The 21,002-nt window shown below is 39.3% G+C and overlaps 1 protein-coding gene across 9 annotated transcripts in view; it reads left to right on the top strand.

The window, feature by feature from the left end:
* Positions 1-21,002, top strand: part of LOC135939542 (cell adhesion molecule Dscam1-like) — a 98,221-nt gene that overhangs the window by 33,744 nt on the left and 43,475 nt on the right. For all 9 annotated transcript variants that reach the window (XM_065484017.1, XM_065484034.1, XM_065484018.1 and 6 more), the window contains exon 2: positions 4,419-4,491. In XM_065484017.1, coding sequence (XP_065340089.1) covers positions 4,452-4,491 — 40 coding nt within the window. In that variant the 5' untranslated portion in view covers positions 4,419-4,451. The remainder of the gene's footprint in view (positions 1-4,418; positions 4,492-21,002) is intronic.

The raw sequence follows: 21,002 nt of genomic DNA, 5'->3' as shown, positions 1-21,002 counted from the left end.
AGTTAGATATGGGGTAATGTACGTGTGCAGATTTACGGAGAACTCTCTGGATTGTATGGTTTTGCCTCTTTCGGGCGGTGGCAGCGCTGATTTTGGAAAGTGCAGAGCGGAGGACGTGGTGCCGCAACTTTCGAGGCTGCCGCGGCTAATTGCAGTGCACACTCTCTTTTACACGTACAGCAACACACATTCGCAACTAGCAGCGAGGCAGGAAACCCACCTTGGGGCTAGTCAGCCTTTTCGCCATAATTCTCGCCTGCCAGCTAACGCGTCTAAAAGCCAGCTCAGCGCTGAAAAGGCTTTTAGTTTCCGCAGTTAATTCCTTTTCCGTCATACAATACAAGAAAAGTGTATCGCACGAGATCACACCCTCGCCCCTTTCAAGGGAGGCTCGTGAAAAAAGACATTTTGCGATTACTCGCCGAATTGACGCCATTTTCCAAGTGTGAAAATAAGTTTCCTTCGGCCGAGCTTTTATTACTTCATTTCAAACAACATTGAAATGCGTGGCTTTACTCTATTTGCCTCGGGGAAACATTTCATTAGTGCGAGCAAATTGTTTGCACGGATTTTAGTGCCGAAGAAGCGTTGTAATTCATTCTTTTTTATAAACAAAAAGCCAAAAATGCTTCTGAAACGTGTTTTGTGACAGTTTTTTAAAGCGAAACCTTCCAAAAACCTTTGTATGCTCAAAGCTCAATACCATCAACTGAAAATATGAAAATTTTGGAGTTCAGAAGATTTAAAAATAGAAATTGTAAAATTAATCAAATTGATCACCCTTCAAAGCTTCGGTTATACTCTTGATAAATAAATTATTTTGAAGTAAACATGGTTTGTTATGCTTCATAGGTTCATATAGGTCATTTACTTAGAACGACTACATTTCAAAAATGAATAAATGACATAAATATGTCACTTGATGTTATAAACTCAAAATACATACTATTTATTTTTGAAAATAGGAATTCTCATACATTTTGATGGAGTTTAATTAAAACTCCAGGTATTATCAATAAATTTCATGTAGCTTCTGAGCACGTCAGCATAAACCCCAAGCTGTGCAAATCTAATTTCGTTGCTCTGGCGCCGCATCCATCATTCGTTGAATTTTGAAATATTCGCCCTTGCCTCGAGGTAAGCAGGCGGAAGTTGGGGATTGTTGAGAGTGGAGAAACAACACCGCTCGCGTCAAGAGGCTGCCAAACTTTTTGTAATACGCTAAAACTGCTTTTGCCGGGGAGAAAGCAAACACAAAAGTCGGCCGATTTTCGTCAATTATAGATCCGCTTTTGCGGCCCTGTTGCGGCGCTCAGAAGGGAAAAACAAAACGTGCGAGGAATGCTGGCGAGGTCTCGTAAATTGGGTTTATCATCGGCGCAGGGCGCGTGCCTTAATCCAGCCTGCCAGCGTCTCCATCTCGGCCTATTACCACAACAATATTTCATCTCGACACTCGCGCCGACTCAATCAAACACCTTTGATTTCCCTGAACGCCGATCCCTTCGTATAGTAAAAGAAAAGCACACGCCAGCGCATTTTTTGCGTTATGTGCGTGTAAACTCCTTTGAAAGGAGTTTACGTTGCTCCTTTGAAAAGGAGTTTATGATATAGCTCTGATTCCGGTTTAATTGCAACTCAAAGTTCTAGTCGAGGCTAATTGATGTTTGCTCACAACTTTGGCAGTAAGTGACCTACTTAGCAATGCAAATAGAGAAGAGAAGTTAGTACAGACTTTCTTCACCTGTAGAACTTGCAGCTTACAGTAGTCATTAATATCCTGGGGGGAATTACCTACTTCTTGTGTAAACACTGAGGTATTGCGTTTTTGCGCTAACTTCTGGGCAGGGGAAACTTCATCCTCTCTGCGTTGAAATGGAGTGCACGGTTCGCTTCTGGGTGGTGTTTGAACGATCAGAAGCAGAGTTTTGACCGCTCTTATTTGATAAAGTTTAAGTATAGTTTAAAGTGGGTTTCATTCAGTCTTCTCACACTCATATGTGCAAAGTGAGAGTTCAATGAATCAAGAGATGCAAAATGTAGAACTATAGATAACCGTAGGAAATAAAATGGCAAGCATACCAAAATATGAGTCGATCAAATATTTTCAAATAAATCTTTGTGCTTTTAAGGGTCTGTTGAAATTTTCCAATCTTTATTTATTCAAAATTCCCGTTCATTCTCAATCAAAGCAAATTGAATTTGAAGCCCCATCCTCTTTCCGCAAATCTCATTTTCCAACAGTCCAGTTTGTTTATTTGCATATTTTGCGCCGAAAAATCCGATCTGCACTGCTGTTTCCATTTTCCACCAATAAGTAAACAAAGAGGAAATCGAGTTATCTAATCGCGTTTGCAGCCAGAGATGGCTCGGCAAAAGGGTTTGAATGGAAAATAAACAAACCAACGCGCTTTTTCTCTGGGAATTCATTAGATCGACGTTTGAAAAATCGAGCGCTGCCGGCCCGCGCGACGGACGAGCTTTGATTAATTTCCTGGCCGGCACGGCCGTATGTAGTAAACCGTACATTGAGTGTAAATACATATGTATATGAATGTATGTAGAGAGCAGAATGCAGGACGACACGGCGGGCGCAAAAGCCGTCCGTCGGTGTGCGCGATGGGGTTAAATTTATGACACAAAGTGATAAAGTGCTTTCCAAATTGCATTAGGCGCACTAACTAGACACACACCAGCAGCCTCACAGCTGGATTACTATTTGCACGTGCCGACAATAAGGGAACTTACTATGGATGTGCGCCAGCTTTGAAGATGGAGTTAACTATGGGTGCTCAAATCTTTTCCGACGTCTCTTGAAAAAAGACTGAACTAAATCGTATGCAAACGTCTATAATCATAAAATATTTATGAAAATTGTAAGAATAAATAGATTGTATATTTAATTTAATCGATTATGCAAAATTATTCATTTTTTATGAATTCACCATTGTAGTCACAGAAGAAGTGAAATGCAGAAGGATAAGCTAAGCTAAAATGCAACTAGATATTGCAACCATAAAAAAAACATTTTAGAAAAAAATGGAAACGAATTTGAGAAGCAAAACTCAAATTATCATTATAAAATGGAGCATTTTACAAACTTGAAGCATATCACATTTTTTGTAAAAAAAAAAATAGATGTATGTGATGCAAAAACAACGTCCTCGTGTCTCCTTTGAAACGTGCCGCTGCTCACAACTTGTGTCGCTTGCTCGGCGCAAATCTCAATTCTGCTTGCATATACTAGAGAATTGATGGTTTGCGAGTCATTTTTCAGTGACGAATGATAAACACCTCCGTCGATAAATCACTGCTGGATCTTATTATTGGCACGCGTTATTTATTTCCTTTCACGGCTGCAGACATCTTTCCTCTCGGCGTGCGCGAGATGCTTTATAACGAGCCTCTGAGGCGCTCTCTCGCTCAAATATATACGCTTGCCACGAGCAGCAAAGTTATGAAGCTCTTTCTATTTTCCTCGGTGCGCAGATAATTCAGTGCGAGTGCCATAAATTTCGCAATGATTAAAGGCCGCACTGAGACTCTCGGTCCCTTTTTCCCTTTGCCGCACGTATAGGAAGAACTCGCCTTGATTCCTTCTTCTTTTTCACTCTGCCGCTCATTTTATCATTCGCTCCGAGTCTGTTAAAAATGATGCGTTATTCTTTGGGAAGAAACTTTTAATAGCTCACAAAGGCCTAGATCTTTTTAATGAACGAATATTTATTTTTGCACAAGGATATGTAGCGCCAAATCAACAAAACTGACAAGTTGACTTGTTTGCACGTCATAATATGGTCTCGCTTCTCTCTAAACAAAATCATTTACGGTTTGAAAGTCAAAAATCAATTCTGCCGCTGGTCCATGCCATGGCAACACGCCATCCTGGAATAAAATTTTAGCGGCGGCAACAAAAATCTATTTAGTAATTAATGGTAAAGCCTACTCTGCAGCGGCCTCGCTCCAAGCTTCAATGGGCTATTAAAACGAGAACCGCGTATTCCGTTCACCAATGGATAGCATAAGATTTGATTCAAGCCAGAAACTTTTCCACGTATTTTAAGTATTTTTTATACTCATTTAACTTCGGTTTTCATTGCGTCACTTACGGTTTTGTATTTTTGTCTGAATTGAAGCTCTGCGTCTGCATTTTGACTGTATTTTTATGTGATTAATTTAGATCATGCTCTCTAATTTTGTTTGCTTTATACCTGAAAAATATTCTTTTTTATTTTTTATCAGTTCATCTGTATTGATATGGATGAGCCCAGTCCAAAAAAGCTCCAGCTCATAGCATTGTTTATTGTAGAAAAACAAAGTTTAGTTTGACATTTAAGACAGCTTTAAATTTACAACTTAAATTTAGCCCTTGAAACAAAAACCTCGTTGGAAAACTGACCTATAGCTTTATGTTTCAGATTTGCACCTGCTCGTCTCACCCCGATGTCGTCATGCGCATAATTTGGCCAGCTCTACTCGGCCTCTTACCAGGTAGGGTGACATTTATACGCATGTTATAGGTTTTCGATACTCTGCGAGGCCTGGAAACAAATGCGTTTTCACCGCTTCGCTGTTAATCAGCTTACGAATCAAGAATAGATTGGCACTAAAAGTGAAGCGACTTGTTTTTGCCTTTGCTTCATAACAACACATATATACCGCATATTTGCATAATATTGAAAATTTAAATTGAAAAGCATATATTGTAAATCAAAATATCATATTTTTCGTACTATAAATTGTAATGATTGTACAGAGAATAATAATTTAATTGAAAGAGTGGAAACTTAATATTAACAATAAAAAATTTCATAACACCTTCAGGTATATGTATTACATATATTTGGAACAAGCCAGCTTAGCTCTAACGCACAAGATCTCATGTTTGATTTCTCGTTGAGGCCAAACAAGGGAGTTGAATTCGCTGCCACCCCACTCTTTGTGCAACTTTTTCTCAAAGTATTTGGTACCGCAAAAAAGTGATCGAGTTTCATCTCTTTGCAATGCTATCTTGGCAAAGTTGGCAGAGTAAAATAATTGTTGGTTTCATACTACATATTTTACCTTGTGCCTGGTCGTTTTATGATTCTGAGAGGAAATTAATCGTTTTTCAAATTTATTTATACAGATGAGCTAATTTACGATTAATATTTCGGAATATAATTCATTTTAGCAAACTGGCATGTAGCTAGAATTTAAATCAACTAGAGTCTGAATTTTACTAGAAATTATAAAATCAAATTTAACATCCACTTAAGCATTTTCTGGAGCTAAATAACCAATTGTGTAATTCACGATTCTAGCTAAATCGACTATATTGCGCAACCCAAACATCAAATAATAATGATAATATCGCGCGTACACAAAACACAAAATAGAGACGCGAAATTTTGGCGAATCGATAAATTTAATCTGGCCAAGCGTTGGTGGTGTTAACCGCACCCAAAGCTTCAACCTTGCCCGTAAATTATGATTTTCACCTCGCCAACAAAGACACACACACATTCGAGAGCGGCAAAGAATAATATGACTTATAAAACAGCCGCGGCCGACAGCTTGCTAGGGTTTTACTATATTTGCTTTGCCTCACTCAGAATCCAGCAATCGCAGCTGACGTGCCGCATTATGGTACACGCCGCTCGCTGTGCTTTGCTGTGCTGGCGGGAAATCGTTATGGAATTTAATAAGCCACGGCAGATGTATTCGTCCCCTGGAGAGAGAGGGAGAGAGGGACTGTCGGTGCCAAACGACACTCTTGAACTGTCTGGAGATGCCGAGAGATGAATTAGATCGCTTTTTAAATGCTCACATTGCCTTTACGGTGTTTACCAGAGACACCTATGCTTTAGCACGTTGAGCTTGAAACTGAATTCAAATACTGAGTTACTAATAATCCCCAATTAAATTTGGAGTCCTCTTTCTTCGGAGTGAAAATTGGAAATAAAATATTCAAAGCATTTTATTAGACGATGATGATCAATAAGTAACACACTCCACATAAAGACAGTTTTTCATATTTTAGCTTAAGACCTCGAATACATCTCATCTAAAAATATTTGCAAGGGATGAATGAGAAAACGACATGCATCACAAAAAAAATCCATTAGTTTCTCGTCCGTTGTGCCGAATATTGGTTCTAGTTAATCTACAACGGACGAGCTCTTGATTTTCCGAGGGCAAAGTCGCGAGATCCCAATCGGAAAGACGGAGTAGTCATAAAGCGGATTTATTTGGCCGGCGTTTGTTAATAATGCAGCGGGCTCGACGAGAGCCCCTGGAGGAAAATCGCGCGCGCACTGCCGAGATTCTGGCCCTGCATTGAAAATCACTTAACTAAATGAGAATGTAATTCCTGCTCCAACGTTTCTCCTCTCTTCAGCCAGGCAGTCTTCCACTCAAATAGACAAAAGAAAAGCCATTTGCAGAAATTTACTGACGGAGCCGAGAGCTGGAAAACTGTGGAAAATCCACGGTTTTCTCTTCATATTAAACCGTGCAAACAGGTTTTACAAAACGCAAAACACCGCAGAGAGTCAAATCTATTTGTGAGCTCATTAATCGAAAGTGCGTTGAATCCTAAATGCCACGTAGACACAACAAATTGGTCTTTTACGAGATTAATCCACCTTTTTGGCATTTAACGAAATGAAGCAATTAAGGGGAGCGGGGACACCAGAACCAGCGCACAAATTTAAATCGTACTTCATCTTGAAAATAATGAATTAAACCCCTCACTGAATGAAGATATAAAATGCAAGTTAAAAATGCGTTATGAGTTTGACCAAAATACACGATTTCAGTATTGATATGGGATATGATTTACGATATAGATGCACGATTTTTGTTACTTGTTATCTAAAAAATATATTTTGAGATCTGGAAACCCTTCTGTTCGTTTAAATCAGATTGCTACAGCTTTTTGGTAATTCAATCGATGATTGGTTTTATTCTTTACGTCTAAAGAGAGAAAAATCGTTTAACCTGACCCTGATATTTCTTAACTGAAAAAAATACATTTCAAAAATATTAAAATCATCAACCGAAACACCTTTCAATAGTGGAGAAAGTTTTTCTGTTTTTTTTTAGATAGGTTTATTCAAATGTCACTCATTCAGTCAGTCTTGAAGTCTCGGAACTAAGAGAGAGAGAGAGAGAGAGAGAGAGAGAGAGAGAGAGAGCACAATAGAAGGCGAGACGCCCTTCTCATTAAAATCCAGATTATTTTGCTGAGAGCGCGCGCAGGCAAAGCAAGGCTCTATTATTGTTCACGAATGAAAAAGGTCGGCTGTGTAGCTGCGAGAATTCTTGCACAGGAACTTTTGCACAGTGTCGCGACTTTCCACTGAAAAGGCGCAAAGTTTGAAAACCAATGGAGCGGATTAGTCGTTCTTCGATAATTGAGCCATTAACGCAGGCTGCGCGAGCGAATCAACTCAGCATTCGAGAAAGTCAAGAAATGAATTTAACCAGCAGTTCAGCGCCTGCCGAACAGAAAAATATGCAATACGCCGAGCGCTAATGACAAGCGTGTTGCAGACTTCTTTCCCCAGAGCGACGTTCGCTGACAACTTTTCTTTCTTCGACGCATTTATTTGGATTACTAGAAATTAATCTTGAATAGACTTTGATCACACAGTGTGTGAAGCAATTGAAATTGCAAGGTTAATTATTGTTTTACTGATACAGATGTCATATATCAACTTTCATATCAATTTAATCAGGTATATAATGGAAAATGCAAAATCTGGGATGATTAATGTGCATATGACTCGTTCAGCCAGTCTATACAAAGAAATGAATATTTACAATGTTTATACTCGAATTTTATTTATTTGGGTAATTTACATTCCCTTCGAAAAAATTTGCCATCTGCGAATTGAAGTACCTCCATTCTAATAGTTTATCAAGTTCGTGATTTAAAAAGAATAACTTTGCACTGGAGACGGCCTATTGGGAAAAAATCAAACTATCCTTTGGCACGCTATCAGTCTTCAAACCATCACGATTTAATATTTTTAGTCATTCCACAACCATCTACTGTCTACAATGAATATTATACTTTCCATAGTGGCTTTTAATACCGAATATTAGTTGTACATCACCTGTGAAGAAAATGGTTAACTGATTTAATTTTCCACTTGTCCCAGCAAAACTCAAGTTATTAATTCCGTTACTACGGGATTATCACAAGGAGATTTATTTTGCACACTGTGAACAGCAGTGCGGGGGTAGCCATGCAAAATTGAGCTGACAGACAAACACAGTGGCGGCAGTTGAAGTGTGTATCGAGCTGGAATTTTTTCATGTTGACTGTAACGTCGCAGCAGAACAGAGCCGAGCAGCTAGTCTCTGGGCGCCGCGCGTTTGCCGTGCATTTTCGCAAACACCGTTCTATCATTAGAGGCGGAAGAGAGCTCTCTCGAGTGTGTTTTTCACCTGCCCGGCAAATTACAAAAGCAAACAAGCTGCAGCCGCCGCGAAGAGCGAAAAAATTAATTAGCATCCGAGCCCGAGGAGAGCCAGGTGGCTAGAGAAGAAAAGCGTCATATTTGCATGGCTTCTCTTTCCAGCTTAAATTCATTGAAGCATTTTTTGCTGGACAGTTTTTCTCTGAAATGTAATGCACGTTGAACAAAATTAATTGTCTTTTAATATTTTGATAGACCTGGATTAATTATTTTACCGTCAGAAAGATTTAAGAATTTAGCTTATTGACAGCCTTCAAGGAACCAAATTCACCTTTCAACATTCAGATATCGAACAGATATGTTTAGATGAGCTCGATTTTAGTGGCCAAGGGAGGGAATCAAATTTAAATGTAAACAATTTTCTGCTCATGGTAAGTCTAATTATCATTTTTCCAAGAACCACTTTTAAAAATTTCGCAGAAATTCGTCGTGCAATTTTACTCCGTCTCTCTGTTGCCTGAATTTATCTGGTTTTAGTTGACAAGCTTGTGTGCGCAGGAAGGTCAAAAAATGTGCGCTTTAATCTAGCTTAGTGAGCAGGGTCTTTTTTATTTTCGGCTAAAATAAATTGGCGCACACGGCCTGTTTTTTGTCTGATATCATTAAGCTGATCCAGCTCGCTCGGCCGGTCCAAACGCCTAAACAATGGGGAGCCTAGCCGGGTCAATATACATTTTATGAATTAGCCAGCGCTCTGCGTTCGGAACACGCACAAATCTCGACCACCGCATTCAAATTCGAGAGCTACTCGTTCAACCTATAAAATCTGCCCTTTTGTTCTCAACTGTGGTAATATATTGGCGGCTGCTTGCAGCTACACCAAGGATAAAATCGACCCTCTCTAGCTTCAATTTTTATATTTATTGGCCTCATATGAATGGATTTTTTTATTTGTGCGCACTCGAGCGATTCTTTTCAGCAATCCAGAGTGAAATTTGTGTTTTATGGACTGGTGAACATATTTTTATTTGTATGTCCTACGTTGAAACAATGAGTTTAATCTTTAGCATTATCAAATCAGTTATTAAATAAAGAAATAAAGGGTGAAAAGCACGGTTTTAATTCATTAACAACCAAATTTTATCTATCGAGCCGCACAATTTTGATCAAAATGAAAAAAACTGCTGGAAAAGTTCATCTATTTAAATTTAGACTGTGACAAAAACCTATGACTCTTTCCAAGACTGCCGCCTATAAAAAGTTGTAATTTTTTCCATGTTTATACATATAGTTGTGCGCCGTTGGCGTTTAATAAATAAATCAATCAATATTTAAATTTTGCAATTAAGTATATAAAAATCAGATCTTAAAATTTTTGGACTGAAAAAGCAACAATTTTAAAATTCATTTTCAAGCTTTATGAGACTATGGATTGATTCCGTCGCTGCTGATGAAATTTTCTTTTGGAAGCAGAATTATAACTCGTAATTCGCTGGGTGAGCCAAAGCCGTAAAGGAGTCCGTGTAAGCGATCCTAATCGCAGCGAGCGAATCCGCGCTCATTTTTGCACGCAAATGCAGCCCAAACACTTGGAAACGCGTGCCCACGGAGACAATGGAGAACGTGCCCAAGAGAGTTGGTCGGGCACACAGCAGCAGAGAAGCTTTTGTCTCCTTTTCCTTTGAGCGCGGGCGAAAGAGAGACAAGGTGAAGTGCGAGCACGCAGATAGCTCGCCGCCGAGTTGCCAGGGCGGGTGCGTTGAATGAGGCGTGTATTCAGAGATTACAGAGGCGCCAAAACGACAGGTGACGCGCGGGCGAAAAAAGGCTTTGCAGTCAACAGCGCGAAACTAACTTTGATAACAAAACTCACGGGTGCGCACTCGCCAAAAACTTGATAATAACCGCCACGGCAAGTTGCTTTCGCGCGTCGCTCTCCTTGGCCAAAGTGCACGCACCACACGCACCATCAAATCCTGATCTCCATGCCATGGTTGCCACGCTGCTCTTTTCATCACCTCTTAAAATGTTTGGTGCAACAGGCCAGCAGTTGGTTATTTGGGTGCAAATTTATAAAATGCATCATTCTGTGTATCCATCAGATGATGATAAGAATAAGAACAAGGGATTGATTTTCTCGGAAATATGATAAATTAAGAGAACAGAAAAGGCCAAAGCTTGGAATATTAAACTTTAATATACGGACATAAGTTGAGCTCAACCCGTCGGTGATAATTATAAGCGCAAATTGAGATATGCTAGATTTTTTCTCAACTTCTCGGTTTTTAGGTGATTTTCTTAGTGTATTCCTTGTAAAATTCGCATTGATTGCAATAAAAATTTGTTTACCACAAAAAACTTTGTCCTAGATTGGGGCCATTGTGATATAATGTTTGGTTGAATTAGTGATCTTGTACGCGTTGAGCCCGAAGTTTCCGAACGCAATTTACATCCTATATGAACCCCATGTTAAATGATTATCATAAATCGCTTTTCATTTGGCTACCAATCAACAAAACCTTTTGATTGGTCCCTTTTTGCAGTTGAATAGTATTATGTTTGCTTTCCGTGTGTTTCTTGATCATAATTTGATAGACGATTTCTTGATCTGCATCAGGTAATTGGTTTTCCGCTCATTGGTAGCAGAATCGGAAGCAATTTGAGAAATGCATTTATCATGGGATTCTTATCAGAAGAAAATTGCATTCGACAACTCCTGGTTCTCCACGTATTTCCGTTCGAGATCACTAGATTAAATTAAATTCCCTATCTAAAATGTTTGAAAATATTATCTTCTCAAAAATCGATTAATATCATTTTTTCAAAACAAAAAATGTATTCCTCAGAACAAAAAACTTCAAAAGATTTAATACTTACTTTCATTTAAGCTCACCGGAAATATCAAATTTGATGGAGTGAGCTAAAAATTGTTTTAAAATAGTATTTCATTCAGGTCTTATACGTTTTTCAAAACTAGGCAAAACACGTGGCAACCATAGTGTTAGAAAACGGGAAACGTGATTTTAGGCACTTTGCTTGTGAATAGATGTCTGCGAAGAAGGGCTTATCTCTGCACCGCGCGCGTGTGTCTGAGTGGATGTATGCATCGCACATTTTGACAGCACGCTTGGTTGGCTGACACGCGCACCGTAAATGCTTTGCTGTTCTTTTCGCACTTTCGCCTTAACGGTTCGGCTCGTAAAATTTTTCTCCAGAGATGCATGTTGAAAGCAACTAACGCAGGTTTATCTGTCGCAAGAAGATTTGCCTGCGGGAGCTGCTCGCTCAGCTCTTCACAACGCTGGAATCGTAAAGTGTAAACTGTTACCAATAACAATTTCCATTTACGACAATGTTTCACATTTATTTGAAAGATGTTCGATTTTTTAACGAACGCCTACAACTCTGAGACCTATAACACATACAAAGCTGGATTGTAAAAAATGAATGGCTTTTAAGAAATTGCTTTCTGAATGCATATTTTCAAATACTTAAAATATGTTTACCCTGTTAAATATTCAGACCTTCAAATCCTAATATGCTGGGGAAAATGAATCTTTATTGGAATTTAATTATAGAGAGTACTATAATTAAAATTGAGGATCAATTCGATTTTCTGGGTCTCTGGGAGATTGTAGAGCTAGCAATCCATAAAACAAACGGCCCGAGTAGATTAGTTTTAAGGAGAGCTATCAAACAAACCAATTTGGGGAATCGCAAACGAAGACGTCGTCTCCGGCACTTACTCACTCTCGTTCGGCCTTAAACGCGCATTTTTCCTCCGCTCTTCGGCAAACGAGCACAATTCTCATCATCGCTGCTGCACACTCTTTATTTTCTCTCCACCGGGTTTGTCGGATTCACTTCGGCTGATTTCACACAAGTATCCATCATTTGGTTTTAAATCAATTTGACGACTACGCGAAGGAGGAGAAAAGAAGAAGAAGAAGTTTGAATAAGGCAGATGATACCTGATGCCTTTATTAAAGTGCTCGACCGTGGAAAAACGAAATCTCCTCTCCCCGCGTGTGCATCCAACGCAAAGGTCTAGCAAGAAAGGGGGTTGTGCTAAACAGTTGAAAACCGCTTTTACCTGACGAAAAAAATTAACGAAAGCTGGAACGGTATATGGTTTGATTCAATTTTTAGGGAAAGTTGTAATGTAATCTTTAAGAGAATCAAATAATAACGAGTTAGGTTAGCAGTTCTCATTTTTGAAGACGTTATTGTGTTGATGTTTTAAAGTGAAAGCAGATCAGTCAAGGTAGCTAATTATCCTGTAATTTTCCTGGATTGTGAATATATAGGTCAGCAAGGTAGTGGTTAAAATATCTTCTTTTTAAAAACTTGGTTACCGAATTATAAGAATTCAAATGGTTCATTTTCAACCATTTCAACATTTTTTTAGGTTTGTCAGGTTTTTCATTAATGCTTTGCAACAAAAACGTATTGGAGTTAGAGGGGCAAATAAAATGGTTTGACGATTTTCCACCGCCCTAGTGAGAGCGAGTTCTATTTTTCGCTTTGAGCCCGGAGGCAGAAATCTGTTAACGTGGCATCATCAAAGTTTCACGCACGAATGGTTTTATTAATCGATTTTTCTCTCAAATTGATACGCGAGGCAGCCTCATCCAGTCTCCTTTGGCATGCAAACGGCCCGCTTGGCGCATAAAACTCCCAGCACCCGCAAACCCACCCGCCCACTCAATCTCATTTGAATAGTAAATTGGCCTTTTTAATTAAGCGCACGCCGACACGAAAATCTATCGCGAAAATGCATGCAAATTATTCAACGCGACGACCTGCTGCTCGATATTACCGCTGCAGCCGTTTTGATGACGTGCAATAATTTTTGCTCGTTCGGCACATTAGAATAATGACACGTTTTAGAGTTTTATGCTTTCCCACAGGGCTCGTTCGCGAAATTTGCTGTTTAATCAGTCCGCGTGGCTAATTGGATGTTTAAAACATGAAGGACGTGCCAGTTATAAAAGCTTTCTCGGTTCCATGCACATTCATGTTTCAGGGAAATAAATTAACTGGCTTGTCAGTGAATTCGTGGAGGAGTTTATGAGGAAAACTAGATAAAATTATGAAGGGTATGAGTAGCGTTCCACATAATACGTTTCACTTGAATACAACGCAAGTGAGGGTTGTACGATGAAATTTAAAGTTTGCTACATTCCGAATGGATAAACCTCCGGGATTAAAATAAAATGGAGTCATTGGCAAAGCACGTAAATACTGCGTTAATTAATCCACCTTTGATGTCGCAAAGTTCGCCAGCGGCCGGCAAGTCAGAGCAAACTCGGATTGAAGCACATGACGATCACAAGATTGATTCAACTAATTCCGATGAAAGCAATCAGAGCGGCGGCTGAGCGAGTGATAAGCGCGCTTTGCATCGGCACAGGAGCACAAACTTGCAAGTTCAGCAAAAGTGAAGTTGAGAGGAATATGCTTTCTGCCCGGCCAGCAGCGGAGTGAGAAGAGGCAGGGGCTTAATTAATTATTCCGCCGGCACACAGTGTGTGTGTTGTGATCGGGAGCGGTTGCGAATTCCGCCTTTCTTATCTCGACGAGATAAAAAAAAACGACAAGAGAGTGCATTTCGCGTTTGCCTGAAGTGTAGAGTCAATAATCCGCTCGAGGAGGGAGGATATAAAGCTGAGGGGCTTCTGCGGGGTGGTTATGAAAAAGGGGATGATGCTTCTGCTGCCGTCGGGAAAAGAACAAAAAGGGATTTCTTTTTTTGCGTTTATGCAAAATGGCAATAAAAAATGAAAATGCGTGTGCCTGATTCAATGCGATTACGTTTGTTCTAGAAAGGATTTGCAACTGCGGCGAAAGGGAGTTGTTACGGAGGGATTCGATATGTTTTAACATAATTTCCAGCTCATTGTTGGAAACGGGAAAATCACTTGTTTGCAGTCGTATTTCAAAAGATATTTTGAGTGCTTTTGGGGATCGTTTTTGCCCAGTTAAATGATGGCTTTCAGTCTATTGGTGGTGAAGTATTCGTACTAATATACTTATTGCCATATTCAAGAACAATGCTTTTTATGGAGATTGCAAATTGTATACGAGGAAATGGGTTGTGTATGAAAGCATTTGATAACATATTTGGAGTTCATTTTATACTTTTGCTTAGCAGAGCTCGTGCAAAACAAAAACAAAGAAATTCAGAGCTGTGAAGAGTTGAGTTACATGCACACTATTAATTAACGTTAAGATTAAATGAGATGAGTAGATTTGCCGAAAAATCTACACATTTCTCACGAGTTATTAAATAACGCTGAACTCTCAATAATTGTTAGTATATATGATGAAACTACCTTATAGAAAATAAACGAAAACAAATCAAATTCGAGGTTCAAAACGCTTACCTAATAGAAAATTGGAATTTTTTTAGAAATTATTTACAGCATTTTCAGGCGCTAGAGTCACCAACTCTCTGATAAAAGCTTTTAATTCTCATTACTTTGTGCATAGTTCACGTTAAGTTAGACTACTGTTATGATGTTAAATTAGCTGAGGTCTAGACATACCACGATTTCAAGAGGTGGTTCTGTTTTGCCATGGCAAGTCCTACCAAACTACACCAGCAACGTCTGCAGTGATTCTAGTCTCTGGGAGCAAAACCGCGATTACACGCGAGCTAGGCAGCATTTACGACGCCAACGCACATAAAATCGAGTGTTTGCCTCATGCAGGTAGACGCACGTAGACTTGCAGGAAAAGAGCGTCGAGCTAGAAAAGAGAGGATAATTGAGCGCGACGCCAAAGCTCGGGCGCGACGTAGTTAAGCGAGAGTGCAGCTGCGAGCAAGCGAGCAGGTTCCTAATTTCGGAGCTCCTTGAGTGAGAGGAGCGACGTCGAGCAGAGAAGAGCAGAATTGGAGTATGCAAATGACACGTTAGCTCTAATGAGTTTACAAACTTGTGTTGCGGCAGGCTGTGGAGCGGCGCACGCCTCCACCGTGGGGCTGAAATGCGATTAAATCTTCTAATTAGAAAGCATTCAGCCGCGTGCGCGCTCACTGCCACCCAAGAGGATGGTTTCCGATTCGAAAAATTACCACGTACATCAAACGTCAACGATCTTCCACAAAGCTAGTGAATTTAGTACATAAAAATGCAGATCATCATGTTTCCTACAAAATGGACATGGTTTTGAATTTGACTTTTCATGAATTAGATATTTTCCAGTTGAAATAAAATGCAGCTTCATCGGTGTTCATTTTTCCGAAATGCTACATAATATCCTGTTCAACTAGTTTCAGCTGCTGGTTGCAGCCCTTATTCATGAGCTAGAGTGGAACATGAGATGCATTTAGAGATTGTTAAAAATTTCAGCTCGATTCAATCCGAGGAAGGATGCATTTAATTTCAACTGACCATTATGTCATACTTGTGCGCTCCTGCCTTATTATTTTTCAAATGTCAGTATCCAGCAGTCTTAATCGAATTTTCTTTTAATTATGAAAGATACACTTGTATTGCAACTGTAAAAAGATTTTCCTCTATACCATGTCAACTATATGATCCGTATTGATAGAGTTGAAACTGATTACATAAGTAGGGAAAATGTTGGTGTAATTTTATCTGAATTGCTTTAACCTATATCTCAAGATGCTCATAAAACGCCTTCTTTCACCTGCGAAACTTGCTTGTTCTAGAATTGTACTATTCTCAATAAATTCAAAAATGTATGGAGCTTTGAACGTGCGTATACGTTCAGCCCAAATTGAGATCCGTTTAAAGTACATAGAAATACCAATCACGTACACGTAATTTGCATCCCCCGCGCTTGCTCGCTCACTCGCCGGCAAGGTGTGAATTTGCTTTCGCCCGGCGACGCCAGCAGCAGCGGCAGCCGCCGCCGACGGACGACTCGTCAACGCGGGCGACGCTCAAACAGCTCCAACTGGGTTAATTAACTTGAGCAGGCGCTTGCCGTTGCTGAATACCTAATTAGTCGGCTGCTGCTGCTGCAGATTTGCTGCCACGCGTTTTCTTTATTCATTTATTTTTCACCCGCGTGCACTCTGATTAATTAGTCCGCTTGATTGCCGCTTTCAAAACAACAAATTCGAGCAAGGCCTAAAGGTACGTGTATTCACAAATCTCAGCTCGCCTTGCACGGGGTCACGTTTTGACGCGTCAATTTAAAAGTTTGGCGCAAACTCCAGCCAGAGTTTCGGGTGCTACACAATATCAGCGCACCGCTATTATGAATGTTTGCGTTGTTTCTCAAAAAGAAACAAAATAAAAGTGCTGTGTTTCATGTTTTGCAATGTCTATTCGATTATTAAAGATTTTCTGATAATTCAGTTGACACTGCTCACATGCCTCACATACTATGATATTTTTTGTTTTTTCAATATGTGCCTGTTTTTGGTTATGAGCTAGGGGTGCCAGATAGCCAAAGTTAAAACCTGGAGATTTCCCCATGCTATATTTTGGGACCAAAAACCCGAGAATCCCTATACCTCCCGAGTTAAATTTTCAAAAACAGACCCGGAGACAAACCCAAAAATCCGGAGATCTCCGGGTCAAACCTAGAGGTTGGCAGCTCTATTATGATCGTTTTGTTCAAAAAGAAATAACGGCAAATAAGACAAATCGAAAAACTCTAATACAATCAAGATACATTTTAGTTCCTTTTTTGCATGTGAAGTCGACTTAACTTCTAGGCCTCAGGCAACATTTTTGTCGGGTCAATGTGCAGAACGAGCTGATTTTCACACCGAAAAGAGCAGACGGCCCATTCATCAAATTCGCCATCAATTACCATTTGGCGCCAGTTGCGAATTAACCCGGAAAGCGAGGAGTAATCAATCTCGCTCGTGTGCCATTTTTACTGGCGGATCAAAAGACGGAATGCTGAAAATCGTTGGTGGCCGCGGAGGGACGAGAGAGAAAGTGGGTCGAGATTAAATTGGCCTGTCAATGGTATTTCATATTGAATACACAGAGAAAGAGAGCACGAAAAGTTTTGCAGACTTTTGAGATTTGCCTCGGTTAGGGCGGCCAAAGTGTTTGATCTGAAAAGTTTTTATATTAGATCATCAGTAAATGGCTGCTAGCTTATGACAGCCAAAATTTTATATTCCTTGCTCTCTTTCAATCTCATTTACTACTTTTTGGACGCTAAACTTGCAAGAAGAAAACCAGCTATGAGGGATGGACAAGAACTTTGGACTAAAATTAAAACTTTTGAAGTTAAACCGTTGGTATCATTTTGTTGAGAAGGAAATGTGTAAATTTAAAAAAAAAATCAATCCCCTGGTCCCCCCTGCTGCAATCAAAAAGGTAAAATTAATTGGCTAAACGTCACGTTTCACATTTTTGCAGTCATATTTTTAGAATTTTCAAAAATTAATAATTAGGAAAAAAAGTTAAATTGAACGAAAGGGGTTAATATAAATCTGTGTTTTAATAGTAATGCCCAATCACTGGCTTATAAATATAATATAAGAGGAAAGTTAAACAACATTTTTTACATTCAATTTCAACACGCACTTTTTCAACACAGGAAAAAGGTTAGCTGCGTTTAAAAAATTTAAAATCTACACAGTTAAACAAACGTGTATTTGGAATTTGTGATACTGGTTTCTATAATACGTGAGTCGAAGATGCGTATTACATTATTTTGAAACAATTGGGTCTGAGTTTTTGGCACTCGAGATGGCAGCTCATAACAAAATTAAAAAAATACTCGACCCTGCATGTCAGACTGAGTGAGAAAGAAGAGAAAAAGCGGCGTTGCTTTTCGGCTGAGCGGAGGAAAGTCCGCCGAGCTGTGCCACGGGATTAATTATATTTTCTCTTGTGCGCGAGAAAAGGTGTCGGCGGCGGCCCAAGGCTTTGGTAATAAGATTTTAATGAATTCCTAATGGCTGAGAATTTTCACGAGTAGAGTGCAAATGGAATTATCGCCGTCGTGCGACGTCGACAATGACTTCGGCTCGTTAGTTAATCGATTTTCGCCGCGACGACCCTTTTCAATTTAGCCCGCCGCTCTTAATTAATAATAATGGTCGCAGTGATTATTTCACTGGGGGTCCGAACATCGCTGCATTTTTAATAGTGATGCGCTAAAACGCGACATTGCCCAGACTCGGTGTAAAATTTGTGTTGAACCTCTATAGAAATACAGCTCACTTTACACTGAGGAAGCTGCATTAAATTTTAACTGAAAAAATAATTTATCAACACTGGGAAGTTCTAAAAATTGAACGTAATTTAAAAAAAAAAATGTTGACCAAATATTGGAAAGTCATTGAATATTAAGAAAAATATTGTTTGCATGCACTTTTAGATTAGAATATTAATTTATTAGACACCTATGGTGTACAACAACATGAAATGTACCATAATATATTACAAAGTAGATCGAGTTGGGAATCGCTTTTAATATTTAGCAACTTGAAATAACGTAATACTACGTTGCATGCACTTTTAAAATTCTTCATTTTGAATCTCGCCACAGTCGAGTAAATTTATGGTTTAATCACTTGAGTTGTAAAGGTAAGAAAGTTCTCAACTGAAATCAAACATGGAAAATTTCAAAGTCGAGCACACAGTAGCAGCGAGATTAATAATTTTAATTGCGAAACTTTCTGAAGGAGAGAAGATAATCTCACGTGCGGATCTGAAAAGTTGCCCAGTAAATCTGAAAGTAAATCTGCAAGTCGGCGTGGCACAATGGAGTGAGCTTCTATATTAAAATTGCAGCGTGCGAAACATTATCGCGTGGCAGGGCGGGGAAAAGAGACGAGAGAAATGGAATTGGAAATTATTCCACTTCACCTGTGGATGAGACCGGCCTGTTACACATTTTATTGATTTGAATTCGAATATTAAATCTAGCAGGCTGTCAATAGGTTTGACTGACATCAGCACCACTTATTGAATTTCCTGCTCCTCTTAGAGAGAGAATGTGTGTGAAGAGCGAGAGAACGAAAACTGACATTGCTGGAGCGTTTCGGTTAAAATGAAATGCTTTTGCTGCTGCTTCTCTGGGCAAAATCCCGACGTGCGATTGACACATTAAAGCACTCTATATCAGGTCGGTTTTGCAGATCAGCTCAGCTTCTAAAAATACATATTCCTGGGGTGCCAATTTTCACTCACAAAATTTTCTCCTCCGTTCTCTGAATTGATTTTAATGGAATAAAGGGAAAGTGATGGAGTTCCATAATGGACCCTAGGAAAATTATCCAATTATGTCCCTCTGCTATTTTTCATAAAATTTCTTTGGTATATTTTGAGAGGAAACTTAAACGTCAACCAAACGAAAATTCATGTACTAATAGCACGATATACAGACAATTTTAGTTCTTTTTTAATGATGAAATTTTAAGAAAGTTCTATAGAGGAACATAATGTGAAGAGCTCGAAAAAGGTGTAGTTTTGTAATGCCTGGCGCTAATCTAACGCAGATTATGTTTCACATCAGCAAAATTTCTTGATTGGTATATAATTATCATGTTACCGCATGTCCCGCACGTTTGTAATCATTGGTTGATTCTGGGATGAAATATACTAAAATTATTATTATTCTCGTTTCGGGCAGACTTGAAAATCTGGAAATTTCCGAAAGTTGTCTTTAAAGCATTGAAGACAACTTTTAATCACTTTGAGGGAAAGGTCTGGGTTTTAATTCTCCTAGAAAAAGGACCTCATTAGGTTCATTCTATTGTTTATTTGATGAATTTTAAATTTAAATTAACAATATCTTTATTATCTGATAATGACTGTCTAAAACTATAAACTTACTTGTTTAAAAAATTAATTTAACAAAATATTCCATATCAAAAATTAGCATCAAAATAAAAAAAAATAGTTCTTTATCAAAATATACCATACTCTTAGCATTTCAATTATTTAAAATTTCCATCTTTTTCCACTAGTAGATGTGAATCTTATTTTATTTGGAAACATCTCTCTTGCATTTGGATGTCATCCAGCTTTCTGTTGGAAATTGAATTACCCATAAAATACGAGACGTAATTGAGAGACATGGCGTGCAATTAGAGCGTTCGTTAATCACAGTATTGAGTGCACGCTGAAAAATTAATTTCGCTTTGGCTGTTTCCGTTAAGTGAGGAGCCGAGCGAGCGAGAATTGAAGCGCGTCGCGGACGAGGGAAGTAAGAGAGAGAGAGAGAGAGAGAGAGAGAGAGAGAGAGAGAGAGAGAGAGAGAGAGAGAGAGAGAGAGAGAGAGAGAGAGAGAGAGAGAGAGAGAGAGAGAGAGAGAGGATGGGTGAGTGGTTGTGAAATGCCAAGTCGCTTTTAGCCGCGCGGAATAAATAACACACAAAGAGCAATGAGCGTGTTAAAAGCGCGGTGAATTCCACCGTCGGAAGTAACGCAAGGCATTGAGGCCGCGAATGATAATAAATTAAGAGTGGTGAAAGCCCAAAAGACTCATCCGAGCCGCTTTTTGCCAGCGGCTTAGCAGCAAGAGCTAAAAAAATTTGCGCAGAATGCAGAAAAGCGGAGGCAAAAACTAACTTTTCCGCAGTGGCATCTCTCTTTTGCTCTCCCGGAAAATGTGTTTAGAGTGCCTGCTGGACCCTGACGCGCA

Source organism: Cloeon dipterum, chromosome 1, assembly GCF_949628265.1.
Source record: "Cloeon dipterum chromosome 1, ieCloDipt1.1, whole genome shotgun sequence".
NCBI lineage: Eukaryota > Metazoa > Arthropoda > Insecta > Ephemeroptera > Baetidae > Cloeon > Cloeon dipterum.
The sequence above is the reverse complement of the archived record's forward strand: the minus strand, read 5'-3'. Positions and strand labels throughout refer to the sequence as shown.